Source organism: Tamandua tetradactyla, chromosome 2 (genome assembly GCF_023851605.1).
Source record: "Tamandua tetradactyla isolate mTamTet1 chromosome 2, mTamTet1.pri, whole genome shotgun sequence".
NCBI lineage: Eukaryota > Metazoa > Chordata > Mammalia > Pilosa > Myrmecophagidae > Tamandua > Tamandua tetradactyla.
In genome coordinates this window covers 155,789,861-155,812,358 of record NC_135328.1, presented here as the reverse complement: position 1 = coordinate 155,812,358, position 22,498 = coordinate 155,789,861, and the positions used below count along the sequence as shown (strand labels likewise).

Genomic DNA, 22,498 nt, shown 5'->3' with positions numbered 1-22,498 from the left:
ACTGAGTGTTCTTGAATTGCCTTTACAATGAACTAGTTTATAATCATTAAAGAAATTCTGAATCTAAAATACATATGGAAGGTACCTTCAGAAGAAGCTCAGGTGGACACAGTTGGGGACCACATTTCTTCACCTACCTAGAGGGGTGTGGTATGTATAATCTGAACAGGGTGGCATTGTATTTAATAGCTTGACTTCTGAATAATTGTTGGCAAAAACTTTAGCTTGGCCAAATGCTAGCTAAATCTCCTTGGAACAAGTTATTTAACTTTACTGTTCCTCAATTTGGTGGATATAATAGAAACTAATTCATAGAGTTGCTAGAAATTCAATGAGTTCAATATATGCAAAGCACACAGGACTGTAAATAATATATAATGATACTTTAATTTGTGTTTGCTATTATGAGTTTACTAAGGACAGTGTCATATTTCAACAAGGGGTATTTTTTTCACTCTTTGTTGATTTTACTGAAATTAGAAAATGATTCAGTTGATAACCAAAGACCCTGAGAGGTGACATAGAATGTTTTTTAAAACATATTTTTATTGACAAATCACACACAAACAGTCCATACATGATGTATAATCAATGGCTCACAATATCATCACATAGCTGTGTATTCATCACCATAATTAGTTTTAGAACACTGCATCACTCCAGAAAAAGAGAGAAAACTCAAACATCCCTTACCCCTTACTCCTCCCTCTCATTGACCACTAGTATTTCAATCTACCCTTATGCCCCCTATTATTTATTTATTTTTATCCATATTTTTCCTACTCATCTGCCCATACCCTGGATAAAAGGAGCAACAGACACAATATTTTCACAATCACACAGTCACATTGTACAAGGTATATCGTTATATAATCCTCTTCAAGAAAAAAGGCTACTGGAACACAGTTCAACACTTTCAAGTACTTCCTCCAGCCACTCCAATACACAATAAATTAAAAAGGGATAAGCTATATAATGCAAAAGAATAACCTCCAGGATAACTGTGCTGGTTTGAAATGATGTGTGGCCCCTAGAAAAGCCATGTTTTAATCCTAATCCCATTTTGTAAAGGCAGCCATTTCTTCTAATCCTTATGCAGTATTGAATGTTTGAAGCTGTAATTAGATCACCTCCCTGGAGATGTGATTTAATCAAGAGTGGTTGTTAAGCTGGATTAGGTGATGATGTCTCCACCCATTTGGGTGGATTTTGATATGTTTCTGGAGTCCTATAAAAGAGGAAACATTTTGGAGAATGAAAGAGATTCAGAGAGAGCAGAGAATGCTGCAGCACCACGAAGCAGAGAGTCCACTAGCCAGCGACCTTTGGAGATGAAGAAGGAAAACGCCTCCTGGGGAGCTTCATGAAACTGGAAGCCAGAAGAGAAGATGCTAGCAGATGATGCCGTGTTCACCATGTGCCTTTCCAGATGAGAGAGAAACTCTGACTGTGCTCACCATGTGCCCTTCCACTTGAGAGAGAAACCCTGAACTTCATTGGCCTTATTGAACCAAGGTATCTTTCCCTGAATGTCTTAGATTGGACATTTCTATAGACTTGTTTTAGTTGGGACATTTTCTCGGCCTTAGAACTGTAAACTAGTAACTTGTTAAATTCCCCTTTTAAAAGCCATTCTGTTTCTGGTATATTGCATTCCAGCAGCTAGCAAATTAGAACAATAACCTCTCAACTGTTTGAAATCTCTTAGCCACTGAAACTATATTTTGTCTCATTTCTCTCTTCCCCCTTTTGGTTAAGAAGGCTTTCTCAATCTCTTGATGCTGGGTCCTGGCTTATACTGGGAGTTCTGTCCCACATAGCCAGGGAGATTTACACCCCTGGGAGTCATGTCATGTGTGGGCAGGAGGGCAGTGAGTTCACCTGCTGAGTACACAAAGCGTATTATACACCAACTTCTCATTTCTTAAATATTAAGGAAGACTCCCAACCACCCTACTTGCATGAGGGCCAGGGTTTCCATGAAGAAATGATCAATAGGCAATTAAGTTGGTTGTGATGGTCTAGGCCAAAACATGGAAAGTGCAATACCATTCAAAAAAAAGAGAGGTAAATCCTATGAATGTAATCACAATCAAAAACATTTTTGGTTTAGGGAATGTATATTCCTTGCTAAGAACAAATATCTTATATAAAAAACAATCGTTAGACCATAAATTTTATGGGAATGGTCTTTAAATGGAGAGAGTGTAAGCCAAAGGGACATGTCTATGCTCAATAATGTTCAGTGTTAGAAAGCCAGGTAGTGAAGCTTTGAGCTTCATTTTCACTTCTTCCACTTCTGTTGCTGGTTTTCAACTACCTCTATACTCCAGTGAATGCCAGGGCTATTTATCTTGAACTTTATAAATGCAAGGTCATTACTGGAACTTCCAAGTTTCAAGTTGAAATATGCTCTCTTGGACCCATGTTTCCTGTTAATATCAGCTGAAGATTCATCCCACTCAGTTCCTGTGCTGCACTCTCTCATTTGACTAGGGAACCACCCAGTGTGGCTATCTCATTTAGCAGCTCTTAGTTTTAGAATTTATTTGAGATGAATGTAAAAACCAGGTTGTGTGCACCCTCGTGGTAGGTAGAATTATGTACCCCAGGGGAAAAAATATTTTATCTGCATGGATGTGAACCACAGAACCTTTTGAAGGTGTTATTTTGAGTAAAGGTGTGGCCTGCTGAATGAGTTTGCATCTTAATACTATTACTAGAGGCTTTATGAGGAGACAGCCATATGGAGGAGAAGCTATATGAAACTCAACAGAACCCAGAAGAGAAATGAGAAGACACTGCCATATTGCATTCCCATGTGACAAAAATTTCAAGTGCTCAAGGACCGGTGGCAGCCAGTCCCAGAATGCTATGGTCTGCAGGCAGAAAGCATCACTTTGTTGAAGTCTAAATTCTGGGCTTCTCCTAGCCTGCAAACCATGAGCCAATAAACTTGCATCGTTTAAGCTGATGTATTTTGTGGTATTTGTGACCATAGCCAGAAACTGATAAACTCCCTACTCTTCTGAGGGCTCACTCAAATGGCTGAGTTTCTTATAGGTGCTCAGTTGTTCTCCAAACCCTGAACATTTGGACTTCCAATGTTTTGCACAAAGTTTCCACATTTCTTAGATAGGTACCCCGTTGTACTCTGTCTTACTCAGACCAGTATTTGCAGGGCTATTAGTGTGACAACTCTGTTACATTTTGATTATTTCAAACCCAGTATGGGCTCTCAATTGTAAGGATTGAAGAAACATTTTTGCTTACAACCAACAGCACATCAGTTCTACTGTTCCATGCTCCTATGTCTTCTTGCTTATTCCTAACCTTTCCCTTATTCTAAGGAGATTTCTGATCACTCTACAGGGAATAGGAGAAAATCTGATATTAGAACTATAATAATTTATATGCTAAAATCTGTAATTGTTGGCTTTAGGGGCAACCATGATTTTCTTGGGGAGTCTTACACAGAGAAGTAGCCTGTTAACTAAAAGGATTGTTTGTGAAAATTAATGAAGGGTATTGAAAGGGAAAGATTTCAATGGCTGCTAGTCACCCCATGAAATTCAGAAAATAATACCTCACATTTACTTTACTTCCCTAAACACCTACACATCCTACTGCATTTGTGAGTATTTGTGGTATTTGTGACCAAACTGAACGCAGAGTTTGCCAATTATAAAATGGTGAACTAAAGAATGCACATAATATACATAAAGATAACATTTGACATTAAGAAAAATATGCCAAGATGGAATGGCTTAGTCTTGAATAAGCCAAATGAACTTAACTTTCAGAGTATTGTCATCTCAAGGGATTTCAGATAGATGTATACTCAATACCCAGAGTATGTGTTTCTCTGTTGATTTTCAGTTACGCTTGAAAATTTCCAATTGTGGGGAATTAGTAAAACAATTTCTGTAAGGATTATGGTACTTCCTGAAGTATTAAAATTATTTTATGAGAAAGAATAGTCTTTTCAATAAATGGGCTTGGGAGAACTGGATTTCAATAGCCAAAAAAGTGAAAGAGGACCCCAACCTTACATTCTATAACCAAATTAATTCAAAATGGATCAAAGACCTAAATGTACCATGAAACTTCTTGAAACAAATGTAGGGAAACATCTTCAAGATCTAGAAATAGGACGTAGCTTCTTAAACTTTATACCTAAAGCACAAGCTAAAGAAAAAACAGACAAATAGGAACTCCTTAAGATCAAGAGCTTCTGTGCCTCAAGGACTTTGTTAAAAAGGTGAAGAGGAAGCCAACTCAATGGGAGAAAATATTTGGAAACCACATATCGGATAAAGGCTTCATACCCTGTGTACATAAAGAAATTATATGTCTCACTAACCAAAGAACAAACCACCCAATTATAAAACAGGCAGGGGAAATGAATAGCCAGTTTTCTGAAGAGGAAATACAGAAGGCTAAAAAGCACATGAAGAACTGCTCATCTTCACTGAATTCTTGTTTGTTCTTCTCTTTTTTATACTATTGAAGGGATGTTCCAAGCACAACTAACCACCTTTCCCTGTGACCTACAAATAAACCCTGTATTTTTTACAAGATGTATTAACCTGGTTTCTAGAATGGGATAATAAATGTGGGCCTGTTCCCCTCTTGGGAATAAACTATCCTGGAGATAAACACATCCCCTTGCAGATACTGTTCTGCTGGCTCATTCCTTCCCTTTTGCTCAGAACATATGTAAACACCTACTGGGCACTCCTTGCCTATGTATGTTCAATTTATGGCACCTGGCCTACCTCTTAAGTCTATGCCTGTTCCCAAAAGGGAGGAAGGTCCCTTACCTATAGCATATAGGAGAGAGGTATGCATGTAGACTATCTTGCTATGGCTGCAAGGCACTTCATGGTTCTGACTGATGCCTACTACTGGAGTTGATCTTGCTTTATCTCTTTTCTATGTGAGTAAGCATTGTTCCATCTAATGCCTGTGTAAATTGGATTTTTCTTGGCAATTTTAACATCTGTATGGGGTGTGTTGACCTCTTAGGAAGGAACCCTAACCAGGGGGTGGTAATACGTCTCTTCCCCAGCAGCTTGGTACAGGGGGCACAATCACCAACAAAGCACCCCATGACATTGTGAAGGAATAAGGATTCTTCAGTTCAGTATTCCCAGAGTGATGTCAGCACTCTGGTGGAAACCCAGAGGGATGCTAGCACCCTGGTGGATGACAGGCTGACTGAGGTGTTTGCCTCCCTCTAGCTTCATGGGGTCAAGTGGGATATAAGATACCTCCTTGTTAACAAGGATGAACTGGTGTGATTACTGAGGATGGGGATGTAAGAAGCATGTATTAGGAAAAATAGAAGCACTTTACCCTGGCACCTGGCTGCACACTCCCATACAACCCACCACCCACCTCGTCTCAAGTGTTTCAAATGAGTCTTAAGAGGAATCTGAGACCATCATGCAGGGAACTCCATCCAGTCCAGGTTGTTTGGGGGCACTATGCTAGATCAGTTTTGACTCAATGAAGAATAGTTGATGTTGCTGAAAATGAAACTATTAAAACAAGGTGTTTTTTCACAAATGTAATACAGAAGTTAAGATGTGGATATGGACAAAATCCAGGGTGTCATTTAGCATGGTTAGTGAATCTTTCAATACGGAGGCATTACAGTCTCAGATGTCTTGAGCTAAATGGCACATCCTGGAGACGTTAGCTACTGATGCCTTGATAATATGCATTTTTTTGCTCCACATTGAACAACACAACCAACAGGACAGAGTCAGAGTTAAACTATGACATTTTTAGTCCAAGTTGCTTGGAATGATAGCATTGTTCTCAATGGGGGGAAATTTCTCAATGAGTAAAACCTCCCTGGAAAACTGCTCATGAGGCTATAACTGACCTTCAGGTTAAGGCAGTAGATGTGACTACTGGTCAGGATGTAGATGAGACAGTTGTACCTCAAACATCCCTGGAGGGATTCATGACAGTAGATGTGACTACTGGTCAGGATGTAGATGAGACAGTTGTACCTCAAACATCCCTGGAGGGATTCATGAGACACAAGCCTCTCCAGTGGAAGACACTCCTACTCCTTTTGTTGTCCCAAGAGATGATGGTAGGAATTGTGGTGGAAAATATCCACCACAGCATTCTACTTTGTGGCAGAAGCAACAGCACAGAATCATTTATTTCCACAGAAGCAAGCTAGGTAATAGAAGATTCACTGAAGGACCATAAAGGAAAAACAAAGAATGACCAGTGAAATGCAAAGGGGCCCACCTTCAGGCCACTGTGGCCTCGGCTACTGAAACAGTATAGACAAAGCAGAAATTGATGTGACATCACAGAACACTGCTAATTCCAATGCTATCAGGAAGAGGGTCCCTTTAAGAGGTTAAAGCCTTCATAGGAGCCATAAACAGCAGGAGGAAGAGGTCTGGCATGACTATAAAGATTTAGAATACTGCAGAGCTGCCCTCTGAGTTCCCAGATGGTGAACTGAGAGGGATATACATGTTCCTAAGGCTTCCCTGTGCCCCAATCAGAACATCAATGAGACAATTTTAACCGTAAGCATAATGAGTCAGGTAGGGAAATGATTTTTCTTGCTACCTCAATATTATTACCTTTAAAAATAATAATTGGTGGTGTGGCCACCATCTCAGAATCCCACCTTGGAAAAGCATTGCTTTGCCAATTTTAGGGTGGAAGGGAAAATAGGGAGATCAAAGCTTTCATGGGGCAAGCCTTGCTGGGTTATTAAATAAAATCAGTATTGCTGCTCAGGTTGGGAGACAGAAATTACTGGTATTGCCTGCAGGAATGTTAAGAACCATCTTGTCACCATTTAGTAGCCCAGTCTGGACCTCTAAAAAGACATCAGGAACCTAGAGGTTAACAATAGATCAACACAGATAAAAAGGCTGAGGTATTGCCTTTGGTCCCTAATTTACATGACATTATTGCTGTCACTAACATGGTGGCAGACCGCTCTGGTGACTGGTCTTGTTGACCTGGATAAAATGATTTTTTCTCAATCCCTTTGAAGGACAAAGATCAAGATCAATTTGAATTCATGTGGAATGGTCCACAGTATGTATTTCATGTGCTTCCTCAAGATTATTTCAATTCTTCTGCAATATGTTCACAAGTGGGTAAGGGTAGACTTGTAATAAGTCTCCAAACCCCATGGAGTACTTGCTATCTAATATATTGCTGTCATCCACATTGCAGAATCCACTAAGAAATTGACTGAACATGTCCTAGATATAGTCATACATACTGTAACAACTTGTCACCCTTAACAAGGTCCAGGGGACTGACCATCAGGACCAATTTTTTTTTAGTGGCCACTTGTGCTGGAAATCAGAGAAGAATAATGGACAAAGTCAAATAAAAGTCATCACTGGCAGCTCCCACCTCAAGTAGGAAAAGAGCTGAAAGTCATGTTTGACTACTAATGAAAACATGTGCCACACTTGCGCACTATTTAGGCCCTTCTAGTTAAAGTCACCCACAAGGGGGCCATCTCTAAATGGGAACCCCAACAATGGCAGGCTCTAGAGGACATGCAAAACATAGAGGGGAACAGACTTTGCTACTGGGGCCAATGGACATTGCCAGTCCTATAGAACTACAATTTCAGTGTACCAATATGAGAACACAACCCCTGAGGATGATTTGTGATCAGGCATCAGTGGTATTACTAGAAGGATCTCCCAATTCCAACCTGAAGGTGAAGCAGATGCTCTTGTGGAACTCCAGGTTAACATGGGTAGGGGCAACACACTGTCAAGGGACTGCGTTCTTCTGGTTGCAACTTGGGCTTGCAACCTGTCAGTACAGGTGGGCATTATCATTGGCTCTATGAACTATGTTAATGATAAGACTTCGCTCCCCAGATTGGATGATCAGGGCTGGAGGTCTGGGTTAAACAACAAAGATAAAGGGTCCTTGCCAAAATTCTGGCTTCAGAGCTCTGGCAGAGAATTTGGGTAGGCATATCTTGACAATTCATTGTGAAAGAGTATTGTGAACTCCAGGAAGAGAGGGTGGAGGGGTTAAATGATATTGTCTCCACCTCCTCAGGTTATCTCACAGTGATGGACAACACCTATGTTCAATGGTTCCAACAACAGGCTTTTGCAGGAGCCATCAACCTAAGCAACACTGACAGCTCTGTCAGCCTTTAGCCATCAATCCACATCATTCCAATCAAACTCTCTGGCCTACTGGATGTATGGAGCAGTTTCTTTATGAAACCACTCTATAGACAAGTAGGATAGACTCCATTGTCCATGGGAGACATCTTTTGAAGTCCAAGATCTTTCCATACAGAATGCCCAAACCTTAGATAACAGCTAATGTCATAGTGAAACACTAAATATCACAAGGCCATCCATAGAAGAAGGTCCTAATGAGTACTGTAAAAAAATGCTGTGGTTTGAATCTAAGGATTGTTTCTCTTGAGCCCAAATTTAATGTTTCTATGGGCAATAACACTATTGCAGGACATGACAAAGTAGCCCAATGTACAATAAATGGTGCCTACATGAGGCGCAATGGAGAATTTAATTTGCTGGGTAAGTCAGGGATCCACTAGAAGCCCTCTCAGCATTTGCCTACACCATCTCCTTTCCTATTGTGTGCAGATGCCTCAGTATGTTTCCAACCACAGTCTGATGAAGATGTTAAGTCTAATAGTAAGGCCTGACCAAACCTTGAATCTGGAAACTGGGAGGATGCAGCTCCAGCTGCTTATCAGGACAGGAACTCTAAGTGGCATGTCCCACTCCTGCTGCAGTGTATAAACACAACACTCAAACAGCACAGAATATTTCCTCTCTGATGACAACTTAGGATGCTACGCTGCCGTCTACAAATACTGGCAGTTGGCCTCCCTGGAAGACTGGCCATGATGAAATCTTTTCCCTTTCTCTTTTGGACAGTTTGTGCTGCGCAAGCAATAAAAGGTTCATTAACTAAGTTTTTGTTGTGCCTGAACCTCTGTTCCCATAATGTACCATACAGCAACTTACTCCACAGATTTTGGTGCTGCAAGCAGAGTGCATGTGGAAGAATGGAGTGGAATGGGTTAATTTTTTGCCCATTCTTTTCATCACTTTTACATTCCTTTTGTACAGGAGCATCTTGGATAAAACAGGATGGATGGCTTTGTGGGCTAAACTGAAGTTTCAGCCATGCCCTACCAACCTAGGTAGAGGTAATGACCCATAGGTGGGAAATCTAAAGCATAGTGTTTATAATTCTCTGGGGGAAGCAATAAACAAAACTTTGAGAATCCCCCATGAACACCGGGGTATTGGTTAGCTGGCTCCACGCTGAGATCCTTGAGGTTGGTCTTCCACTACCTAACATACACTACACCTTGGCACATGGCTTCTTACATATGTTCTTATTATGAAAGCAGGTATACCTGCAATGAGGCAACACAGACTGATCTTGTAGTCAGTGTGAGGCTGGTCATTATTCAGCAGAATATTAGAACTGAAGGTGGGGAAAATGAAATAATGGGATTTACAGAGGAGATACGGGATATGAAAGAAAGGTATGGGCAGAAGCCCAGTGTGGATCTTCACTAACTTTACAATGAGGGCACCACTACCACCCTGATCAACCAGCCTGATGGAGGAGTATTAGCCACCTCACATCCAATACTGTCCTCTAACAAATTTTGCTGCAATTGAAAGAGTATATGTGGTCTGTGGAGGGAGGAGTTAGAGATGTGACCGCAGGTTCTATTCAGCTGAATCCTTCAGGGAATCACAGAAGCATGTGACCTTCCCAGAATTCCAACTAAGGCTTGCAGTAGCAAGGCAGAAGCTGTGATCACACTGACACAACTGAGTTCTGACACATGGATACTTCATCCCACTGGAAGGACTTAACCCTTCACCATATTCCCAGTTTGTGGTAGGACATTGATGATTTTATTAGAAAGTCTTCTGCTGAATGGGGTTGCAAGTTTGTTCTCCTCACCCAGAGATTCACCTGGGAGGTATTAATCCAGTATATCCTGTGATCCACATGTTGAGTCAGCAGCCACCCTTTCATTGGGGAATACATTCGCCAAACTATGTTCTTGTGGTTATTAGACTAGCGGGTACCAAAATGGCATCACAACATGGGATCTCCAGTGGAGAACATTGAGGAAAATATAAGTTAGAAGGAGAATCATGAGATCAATAAGGACTTTCTCTTCCTAATCCCCTCTGCTCAATCCCCAGATATGGACAGTAGAGAAGAAAGAGGAACTTGGAGATTTTCCACCTTCAATTTGGCTCTGACTGAGGATTCTGGTAGCTGGGAGGGGCCTCTTTGCCAAGACTTGAAAAATTGAAAATGGCTTTGCGTGAGGCCAAGGTCCCTGAACATTCCCCAGGGACCATAGGCTATATGCCCCAGTGTGTGTACAATTTGGGACCATTGAACAAAACTTTATAACACTTTTGGATACAGGGTCACTATTATTCCAGGAGATACAGGGGGAGGGGTGAATAATATTGCGAGGTTTTGGACCTTCCACGTACGGGATGGGAGGTTATTGCTACCTGTGGGTTGGTCCCTTTGGCCACCTCTGTGGTCATGTCTCTTACCAGGGAATACATTGTAGGTATCCTGCACCACTGCACATCCCAATGTGAGTACAAGTATACACTCCCCAACCTCCCCAAATTCCAGCAAACAAGGTTGGGAGAGTGACAGACCATGCACACCCTGTGCTCCCACCTACATACACTGTCCAACAGTGGCAATATTGCCTCCCGGGTAGAGAAGAGAACATTAAAAAATTCATAACAGACAGAGCTGAAGCTTTCTTCCACTCCACTATCTCTGCCTATAACAGCCTGCTGTGGCCAGTGGAAGAGGTAAGTGGACCGCGGTGGTCAGTTGTAGACAATTGGTACTTGAATGCAGAAGTACCCACTTTGGCACATGAAATTCGACACTGTGACTTTCATGGAAGTCATTATGGTCTTCATCTGGGGAATGACAATAATGTAGACCTCTTCACGGTCTACTGTATGCAAGATTCTCTCACCCACTAATAAAGATTGTCATTAAGAGGAAGTACTATTTCCTCCAAGGTCAGAAACAAAGCAAACATTTCTCTTTCTACCCTTCAGGTATTTGATCACTGACCCCCAAAATGTCTATCACTGATGCATTATAGAGTATATTAATTTGCCCTAGAAGACTCCCAAATCACAGACTTCACACTTCCTACTATCCCCAAAACTATAGCATGTCCACCACTGATCTCCATAACTCAATCCATAAACAACCAATAATTTGCCCAAACTCCTTAAACAATATCCACAATACAAATCCACAATAACTGATGTCTATAAGCTTTCCAATGTCTGAATAAGTGATTTTCCTTTGAATACATTTTCCAATATCAATTTTCTGGAATTCCCCCAGGGGTTTCACCCTCCTAGTAAGGAGTTTTCACTTTTATTATATGTTTTCATACTTAATCCTAAACTGAATTTTCTTTAGCATACTGTTTTAGTTTGTTAAATCTGCCAAAATGCGATATACCAGATATGGAATGACTTCTACAAAGGGAATTTATTACATTACAAGTTTACAGTTCTAAGGACAGAAAAATGTCCAATCTAAGGCATCTAGAGAGAGATATCTTGACTCAAGCAAAGGCCGATGGTGTTCAGGGTTGCTCTGTTGGCTGGGATGGCCCACATGGTGATGTCTGCTAGCTTTCTCTCCTGACTTCTTTAAAGAGCTTCCTTGGGGCCTTTTTTTAATGCAATTCCAAACATCTGGGTCTCATGTTGGCTCTGTTGGCTCTGTGGCTTTTTCAAAAATGGTTTCTTCTTAAGCAACCTCACCTTGAATGGTTGGAGACACATCTCCATGGAAACAACCCAATCAAAATGATCCCACCCAACAATATTTAATCAGGATTAAAGAACATGGCTTTTCTAGGATACACGACAGTTTCAAACAGGCACACACACTATGGCCTGTGTTTAGCTAAATGATAGTGCACAATGATTACAGACCTAGTGTTTCACTCCTGTGTAGTTCATTCATTTTATTTAAAGAATAAATTATAAATTAAGGAACTCCTATATTCAGTATAGACATAGAATTTCTCACATGCAATTTCTCTGGTTTGATTATCAGAGTGGTAGATTAGAACTCTCCACTTCCCTTAGATTTATCTTGTGAATTCTCTCATGTGGTATAACATCAGACCATCTCCTACCAGGCTTGGCCATATAGAAGACATTCACATGAATTACCTCCTGTGTGAATTTCCATATATTAACTGAAGTATATGGATGACTAAAGGCACTTCCATATTGATTACAAACATAGTGTTTCTTCAGTATGTGAGTTCTCTGGTGTGTTTAAAGGATAAAGGGATGGTTAAAGTTTCTACCATATTCAAAATTTTATAGTGTGAGTTCTCTCATTCCATCTAAGGTAAGAATACTGATTCAAGGCTTTCCCTCTCTGATGACATTCATAGGGTTTGTCTTCAATTTGAATAATCATATGTTGTATAAGGTTAGAAAATTAAGTTTCTCAATATAAATGCTATTTTCAAGGTGTCTGTCCAGTGTCTGTTCTCTGATGTGGACAGAGGGCAGAATTATGAATGGAAGCTTTTACACATGGATGATATTCATGGGGTTTCTCTCAAGTGTGAGTTCTCTCATGTCGTCTAAGATTAGAATTTCGACTGAAAGCTTTCCCACATAAATAGCATTTATATGGTTTCTCTCCAGTATGAGTTCTCTCATGTTCTCGAAGATCAGAACTTTGACTGAAGGCTTTTCCACATAGATGACATGTATAGGGCCTCTCTCCAGTGTGAATTTTCTCATGTTCTCTAAGGTTTGAATATCGTCCAAAGGTTTTCCCACATAGATGACATTCATGGGGTTTCTCTCCAGTGTGAGTACTCTCATGCTGTCTGAGGATATACCATTGTATAAAGGCTTTCCCACATAGATGGCATTTATAGGGTTTCTCTCCATTGTGGTATCTCTCATGTTGTCGAAGATAAGAACTTGAACTGAAGGCTTTACCACATAGATGACATACATAGGGCTTCTCTCCGGTGTGAGTTCTCTCATGTTTTCTAAGATGAGAATATTGACTGAAGGCTCTCCCACATAGATGACATTCATGGGGTTTCTCTCCGGTGTGAGTTCTCTCATGTTGTCTAAAATTAGAATATCGACTGAAAGCTCTCCCACATAGATGACATTCATGGGGTTTCTCCCCAGTGTGAGTTTTCTCATGTTCTCTGAGGGAAGAATATTGACTGAAGGCCTTTCCACATATGTGACATTCATGGGGTTTCTCTCCCGTGTGAGTTCTTTCGTGTTGTCTGAGGGTAGAGCAATGAACGAAAGCTTTCTCACAAAAGTGGCATTCATAGGGTTTCTCCCCAGTGTGATGATATCTCTCATGTTGTCGAAGATAAGAACTTTGACTAAAGGATTTTCCACATACATGACATTCATAGGGCTTTTCTCCAGTGTGAGTTCTCTCATGTCGTCTGAGACGACAGCATTGACTGAAGGCTTTTCCACATAAATGGCATTCATAGAGTTTCTCTCCAATGTGAGTTCCATTGTACTGTCTGAGGCTAGAGCTTTCCAAAAAAACCTTAGCACTTTCATGGCATTCATCTGATTTACCTCTACTGTGATTCTCCTTATGTTGACTAAAAAATACCTGATCACTGAAGACTTTAGCAAGTGGTTTACTGAAATAAGGTTCCTTTGTCTTGTGAACTAATGCTTGTTGAGTCACTGTGAATCTGTGAGTGGAGTCTTCTTTTAAATAATTACACTTAAAGGAATTCTTTTGAGTGTAAGATCTCTGCTGTGGGGAATTAAATGGGACATGTAAAACATTTGTCTATATATATTATTTTTTATTTCCCTACATATAAATTCTAGACTAACCTTCAAGTGACAGTCTCCAATTAAAATCTTTCCCATGTTAGTTTCATATACACACTATTCTCCTTCATTACCAAAGATTTTCTCTATTATACCATACCAATTACAGAACTATACAATTTAGAATTTCATGATGTTTCAAAGATTACATATGTGAACCACATTTATGCAATTATCTTTTTATATAAACTCAGGTTAGAGTTTTGTGTTCAGGTTAATTTTTCCCTAAATTTGAACTATCAGAGATGTTTGTTGGATTAGCATTTAATCCCAACATTAATTACAATCAGTTGATTGTACTAAATTTCTAATTTATTGCACTCTCAAGGGTCTGTTTGGAAAACTAGGGCTCACACCAATGAATCTTACCAATGACATGATGTTAAAAGTGTCTTTACTGCAGATAGGTTGCACGAATATAATTTCGTCTTTTTTAAAGGCACTTTTGTTGCCTGTAATAATTGAAAAAAAACACAATAAATTATTAAATGAGCATGAGGGGAATGAAAATGTTGGAAAGCCTGAATAATCCCTCTCAGTATATCTTAACATTAACACTTGGCTGGGAGAGAATATCTAATTAATAAATACACTGGCAGAAGAAACCATTACAGGACATTAAAAATAAGAAAAATTTTCAGGATTGAAATACAAGAAAAATAAAAAGTTGGGATGTCAAGGAGATAAAGAGAGAAAATCTTCAAAGGAAGGACCAGGACAAGGACCATTATGTGAAAGTTTTATTCTAAACTAATTGTATATGAATATTCCTTTACCCAAGTCAAATTCACATGAAAAGAGCTTAACGAGTATATGGAATAATGGCTGCATATGAAGAAAATTTCCCCACCTACAGTTGAGAAGTTATAACTCACTTACAGAAACCTGAATTTGATATTTCCAAACACCTACTACTAACTGGCCAGGTCCCTCCTCTACTAGTGCACAGGTTCCTTGAGCTCACCTGCACTCTGTTTTTTGAGAAATTGTATTCCTTCTCTCCACAATTTCTCTTCTTGTGGCAACTGGGAAAACACATCTGATTTGGAGACCTGATATCCTATTTGAAGGGAAAAAAAGTCTATATTTTAGTGTGTTAAAAAGAGTGAACTAACATCAATCCCATGGCAAACTAACAAAGAATAAGGTCAGCATTCTAGGTCAGCAAGGCAAAAGTACTTTGAACATAGAATATTGCCAATATTTTACAAAAAAATTGGGTAACAGTTGACCTTGTGCCCATTATAGTGAGCACTTGTATTTGTTGCTGCCCATGCACAATTTCAAAGAGAAACTGTAAAACCATACAAATTCTAAATGGGGAGAATTTCTGTGTTTCCACAGGGTTTGGTTACTATTTTCAAAAATAATCCAATAAACATAAACTCCATCAGAACAATCTAAATTCTATGTGTAAAATGATACATATGATGGTTTTACTATTGTGTTCTGAAGATTCAGCATAGCCCTTGAAATACAATAATTATTTCAAAATATTTAGTCACTTATTTATGTATTCAAAATTTACTCACTGAGTTCTTAGCATTACTAAAATGTAGATTACGAGGGGATGGTTTGGGGGTAGAAAATGGAAAGTTGATGCTAAATTTGTACAAAATTTATATATAGGTTGATTGAAAATGTTTGGAAATGGATAATGGTAATAGTAGCACATTATTGGGAGAGTAATTGACAGCACTAATTATATATAGGTGAAGGTGGCTAAAAGGGGAAACTTTAGGCCACATAAAAACTAAAAGTTAAAACATATGACTGTATAAAGCAGTGATCCGTATAATAGAACATGGGCTATAACAAATTTTATAAGAATGTTCTTTCATGAATTATAATGAATGTATGGCACTAATAAAAGGAGTTAATAATATATAGGAAAAACCACCTATTTTAAAAATATGTATATAGTTAATAGTACTATTTCAATAATCATTCCTCAACTGTAACAAAGGTAGCTGCCATTAAAAATAATACAATTATAAAAAGTGCGATCATAAATTATAATAAAAGTTCCTCACTATTGCAAGGTGTTGGAGGTGGAATGGTGTTTGAGAATCCTGTATTTTATGCATGACTGTTCTGTAAACCCACAACTTCTCTCATAAATTTCTTTAACAAGGATACAAAACTCATTTAGGCAGTTGTATGTTATAAAATGATATAAAGTAACATAAAAGTTTTAAAATGTAAAAACAAAACAATAAACAAAGTTTATTCAACAATATGGAGAATCTGATCTAAATATTTAAATAAGTAAATAGAAGATGATACATGATAAATATTTATGTATTTGGTAGAATACATTAGAACACACTAAATAGATGATAGAGATAGATATCAATGATAGAAAATTTTGTTTGAGACTCACCTACTGAGAAAAGATGACTGATATTCTCCAGCATTACTTCTCTGAACAGCTTTCTCTGGGATGTATCAAGCAGGGCCCATTCTTCCTGGGTGAAGTCTACAGCTACATCTTTTAAGGTCACTAACTCCTAAATCACAGAAATTTGCATTCACAGACGGCCAACCTTACCAATGTCCTGAGTATGTTGTTCAAAAATGACAGCACTGAGGAAGCAGAGACTGTGTTTATAAAGCTCAAAATGTGTTTGGAGTTCCAGTAAGATCACTTTCAATACTAAAGTACCATCTGCCTTTCACATATACTCATAGACACACACTCTGAATTCATAAAACTCTATTGCAAAGGAATATCATGTAATATTTGATATGATATACTCCTGGAAATTTCCCATTAAACTTGTAATTATGATTTCCTGGTGCTCATTATAAAACTTGCACTTGAGAAATCATAACTAGATCATGCTTTTCCACCAATTTGAAATAAATCTTGTGACTCATCATAAGGCAAGCATTATCCATGATATTTCACTTTTCAGTGATGATATGGTTAGCTTATTCTCCTATATAGATGATCTCATTTGTCTCTGATTTACGAAATTGTTTAACAATATATTCAAATATTTTCACAGATCCAATGAGCTAATGTGTGAAGTGCTTTTTAAATAAACCCAATCCACTTAATTGGATTGAGTTGTTATTAATATTATATTATGTTATTCATTAAAATGGCAAGGAATTTTGAAGCAATATCCAGAATTGTGGAGTACTTAGCATGTTTCATACAGAACTCTGGATTAATAAGGGCTGTCTCCCTCAATTCTACATAACTTAGGTGTTCACTATAAGCACAGATGATTCATGATAACAAGTAGGGACTCCTGAGATGGTTGTACTGAAAGATGGACCTAGCCTGACCACTTCTGTGGTAGGAGACTCCCATTTTCAACTTTTTCTGGGGTCTATGAACACTAGTTTTCATTGTCTATCATTTATATTCATCTGTCTGTGGAAGATTAATAAAGCCCTTGACTGCTTCTTGTATCACCAATCCTGTAAACTTTTCACAAGGGCATGAATTTTATTGTATTATATTCCTCCTGAATCACAGCCAAAATTAAGGAAACAATACTTCCTATACATTGCACCCATTTATAAGATTTGAATAAAACTGTTTTACAAAAATTTAAGCTGGGGAATTGGGGACTACAGTGTTAAGGGGGAACTTTAGTTTTCCTTTTTTGAAGCTTTCAAAATGTGAAAATATATTCTATCAAAACTTTAAGAAACTTAAAATTGGGGAAAATAAACAAACGTTTTCTTCTTTCCTTTAATTTGCCAACCTTCTTTCTTGTGTCTCTGTCAAAAATGCACAGCCCTAAACCCCAGCAACTGTAACTCTGGATTGACTGAATGCACCTGCTGAAATAACAGCATCCATACTGTACCATAACTATTTTAGAGTCCTGGGTAAACTTAAGCTCAGATCTTGAATAGCTGATGAAAGTATCTGAAATATCCATCCAACAGAAGAAATCTGCCCATATACCAATGACAGAGATGTAATTTCAGTTAAAGAAGAATTCCATACTCACCCATGGTTGCATTGTCAATAGCTCAGCTGACAACTGTTTTCCTCTGGGTTTTCTCTCACACCCAGATAAACAGTAGGTGAAAAAACCTGATAATGGAGAAAGAACCCTTCAGATTCAAGTTCTGGCCACAATATCCAGACACATCTGTTATGAATTCCAAACACTTCATATGGGAGTAGCCTCAGCCCAATCAGCATGAAATGTGCTCCAAGAGAAGTAAGGGGAGGCTACACCTCTTCCAGGCTCAAAATGTAGGAGTTCTTAGATACTCTAGCTAAAAAAGACACGGATAGCAGTGGTTCCAAGATGGCGGCTTAGTAAGGTACGTGCGTCTTAGTTTCTCCTCCTCCAAAGCAACTACTAGGTGAACTGAAACAGTGCAGAACAGCTCCCGGGGCTACGGCAGGGAATGGACACACAGCGTACCCTAGTCTGGACTGGCTAGTCTGACTGAGAGACTCGGCTACGGTGCGATTCCTGAGCGGCGCACGATTTCCCGAGCAGCGGCAGGTGCGGTGGTCGGAGCTACTCCCTCCCTCCTTCCTGGGCCGGCTGAGAGTCTGGGAGAGGCAAGTTTCCCAAGCAGAGGTGGCCGGCGCCCCTCTTTCGCGGGCGGCTTCGAGTCTCGGATCAGAGGGCTATCCAAGCCGCGGTGGCCCCCCCCCCCGCCGCAGGCGGATTCCTGGTCCGGTGGGGAATTCACCAGGCCACGGCGGCCGGTGACCGACGCCCCTCTCCCGCAGGCGACTTCCTGGTCCGGTGGCGAATTCCCCAGGCCCGCTGCGGCCGGCGAGCAGTCACAGGATCCCCTCAAGCCACGGCGGCTGATGCCCCCACCACGCGCGGCCCCTGAAACAACGGAGAGAATTGGATCGGAAATCCCCAGGCCGCGGAGATCGGTGACGGGGGGATCCATTCCAAACACTTGAGACAAACGTGTGCCAGGAGCGCCACCTACTGGGCAGGATGAGAAAAACAGAACCCACAGATTTCACAGAAAAATCTTACAACCTTGTTGGGTCCGACATCCAGTGAAATCTGACTAAATGCCCGGACGCCAGCAGCAGAAGATAACTGTCCACGCTCAGAAGATTGAGAATATGGCCCAGTCAAAGGAACAAACCAATGGTTCAAATGAGATACAAGAGCTGAGACAACTAATGCTGAATATATGAACAGAAATGGAAAACCTCTTCAAAAATGAAATCGATAAATTGAGGGAGGACATGAAGAGGACATGGGCTGAACATAAAAAAGAAATAGAAAAACTGAAAAAACAAATCACAGAACTTATGGAAGTGAAGGATAAAGTAGAAAAGATGGAAAAAACAATGGATACCTACAATGATAGATTTAAAGAGACAGAAGATAGAATTAGTGATTTGGAGGATGGAACATCTGAATTCCAAAAAGAAACAGAATCTATCGGGAAAAGAATGGAAAAATTTGAACAGGGTATCAGGGAACTCAAGGACAATATGAACCGAACAAATATACGTGTTGTGGGTGTCCCAGAAGGAGAAGAGAAGGGAAAAGGAGGAGAAAAACTAATGGAAGAAATTATCACTGAAAATTCCCAACTCTTATGAAAGACCTAAAATTACAGAGCCAAGAAGTGCAGCGCACCCCAAAGAGATTAGACCCAAATAGGCGTTCTCCAAGACACTTACTAGTTACAATGTCAGAGGTCAAAGAGAAAGAGAGGATCTTGAAAGCAGCAAGAGAAAAACAATCCATCACATACAAGGGAAACCCAATAACTATGTGTAGATTTCTCAGCAGAAACCATGGAAGCTAGAATACAGTGGGATGATATATTTAAATTACTAAAAGAGAAAAACAGCCAACCAAGACTCCTATATCCAGCAAAATTATCCTTCAAAAATGAGGGAGAAATTAAAACATTCTCAGACAAAAAGTCACTGAGAGAATTTGTGACCAAGAGACCAGCTCTGCAAGAAATACTAAAGGGAGCACTAGAGTCAAATACAAAAAGACAGAAGAGAGAGGTATGGAGAAGAGTGTAGAAGGAAGGAAAATCAGATATGATATATATAATACAAAAGGCAAAATGGTAGAGGAAAATATTATCCAAACAGTAATAACACTAAATGTCAATGGACTGAATTCCCCAATCAAAAGACATAGATTGGCAGAATGGATTAAAAAACAGGATCCTTCTATATGCTGTCTACAGGAAACATATCTTAGAACCAAAGATAAACATAGGTTGAAAGTGAAAGGTTGGGAAAAGATATTTCATGCAAATAACAACCAGAAAAGAGCAGGAGTGGCTATTCTAATATCCAACAAATTAGACTTCAAATGTAAAACAGTTAAAAGAGACAAAGAAGGACACTATATACTAATAAAAGGAACAATTAAACAAGAAGACATAACAATCATAAATATTTACGCACCGAACCAGAATGCCCCAAAATACGTGAGGAATACACTGCAAACACTGACAAAGGAAATAGACTCATATACCATAATAGTTGGAGACTTCAATTCACCACTCTCATCAATGGACAGAACATCTAGACAGAGGATCAATAAAGAAATAGAGAATCTGAATATTACTATAAATGAGCTAGACTTAACAGACATTTATAGGACATCACATCCCACAACAGCAGGATACACCTTTTTCTCAAGTGCTCATGGATCATTCTCAAAGATAGACCATATGCTGGGTCACAAAGCAAGTCTTAACAAATTTAAAAAGACTGAAATCATACACAACACTTTCTCGGATCATAAAGGAATGAAGTTGGAAATCAATAATAGGCGGAGTACCAGAAAATTCACAAATACGTGGAGGCTCAACAACACACTCCTAAACAACGAGTGGGTCAAAGAAGAAATTGCTAGAGAAATTAGCAAATACCTCGAGGCGAAAGAAAATGAAAACACAACATATCAAAACCTATGGGACGCAGCAAAGGCAGTGCTAAGAGGGAAATTTATTGCCCTAAATGCCTATATCAGAAAAGAAGAAAAGGCAAAAATTCAGGAATTAACTGTCCACTCGGAAACTGGAGAAAGAACAGCAAACTAACCCCAAAGCAAGCAAAAGGAAAGAAATAACAAAGATTAGAGCAGAAATAAATGAAATTGAAAACATGAAAACAATAGAGAAAATCAATAAGGCCAGAAGTTGGTTCTATGAGAAAATCAATAAGATTGATGGGCCCTTAGCAAGATTGACAAAAAGAAGAAGAGAGAGGATGCAAATAAATAAGATCAGAAATGGAAGAGGAGACATAACTACTGACCTCACAGAAATAAAGGAGATAATAACAGGATACTATGAACAACTTTACGCTAATAAATACAACAATTTAGATGAAATGGACGGGTTCCTGGAAAGACATGAACAACCAACTTTGACTCAAGAAGACATAGATGACCTCAACAAACCAATCACAAGTAAAGAAACTGAATCAGTCATTCAAAAGCTTCCTAAAAAGAAAAGTCCAGGACCAGACGGCTTCACATCTGAATTCTATCAAACATTCCAGTAAGAATTAGTACCAACTCTCCTCAAAATCTTCAAAAAAATTGAAGTGGAGGGAAAACTACCTAATTCATTCTATGAAGCCAACATCACTGTCATACCAAAACCAGCAAAGATATTACAAAAAAAGAAAACTACAGGCCAATCTCTCTAATGATTATAGATGCAAAAATACTCAATAAAATTCTAGCAAATCGTATCCAACAACACATTAAAAGAATTATACATCATGACCTAGTAGGATTCATCCCAGGTATGCAAGGATGGTTCAACATAAGAAAATCAATTAATGTAATACACCATATCAATAAATCAAAGCAGAAAAATCACATGATCATCTCAATTGATGCAGAGAAGGCATTTGACAAGATTCAACATCCTTTCCTGTTGAAAACACTTCAAAGGATAGGAATACAAGGGAACTTCCTTAAAATGATAGAGGGAATATATGAAAAACCCACAGCTAATATCATCCTCAATGGGGAAAAATTGAAAACTTTCCCCCTAAGATCAGGAACAAGACAAGGATGTCCACTATCACCACTATTATTCAACATTGTGTTGGAGGTTCTAGCCAGAGCAATTAGACAAGAAAAAGAAATACAAGGCATCAAAATTGGAAAGGAAGAAGTAAAACTATCACTGTTTGCAGACGATAGGATACTATACGTGGAAAACCCGGAAAAATCCACAACAAAACTACTAGAGCTAATAAATGAGTACAGCAAAGTAGCAGGTTAGAAGATCAACATTCAAAAATCTGTAGCATTTCTATACACTAGCAATGAACAAGCGGAGGGGGAAATCAAGAAACGAATCCCATTTACAATTGCAACTAAAAGAATAAAATACCTAGGAATGAATTTAACTAAAGAGACAAAAAACCTACATAAAGAAAACTACAAAAAACTGCTAAAGGAAATCACAGACGACCTAAATAGATGGAAGGGCATACCGTGTTCATGGATTGGAAGACTAAATATAGGTAAGATGTCAATCCTACCTAAATTGATTTACAGATTCAATGCAATACCAATCAAAAT

The 22,498-nt window shown here is 39.0% G+C and overlaps 1 protein-coding gene across 2 annotated transcripts; it reads right to left on the bottom strand.

The window, feature by feature from the left end:
- Nucleotides 1–12,540: 12,540 nt before the first annotated feature.
- On the bottom strand, nucleotides 12,541–19,150 carry LOC143674125 (uncharacterized). 2 transcript variants are annotated; one of them, XM_077149451.1, is made up of 5 exons: nucleotides 17,936–19,150; nucleotides 16,345–16,471; nucleotides 14,926–15,021; nucleotides 14,331–14,413; nucleotides 12,541–13,878 (listed from the first exon to the last, which is right to left on the bottom strand). In XM_077149451.1, exons 1-5 carry the CDS (start codon nucleotides 17,945–17,947, stop codon nucleotides 12,685–12,687), a joined length of 1,512 nt encoding a protein of 503 aa, XP_077005566.1. In that variant the 5' UTR covers nucleotides 17,948–19,150; the 3' UTR covers nucleotides 12,541–12,684. The 2 variants fall into 2 exon arrangements, with proteins under 2 accessions (XP_077005566.1, XP_077005565.1); XM_077149450.1 differs by having other exon boundaries at nucleotides 12,541–13,881; nucleotides 17,936–19,149.
- Between the last annotated feature and the right edge of the window lie 3,348 nt (nucleotides 19,151–22,498).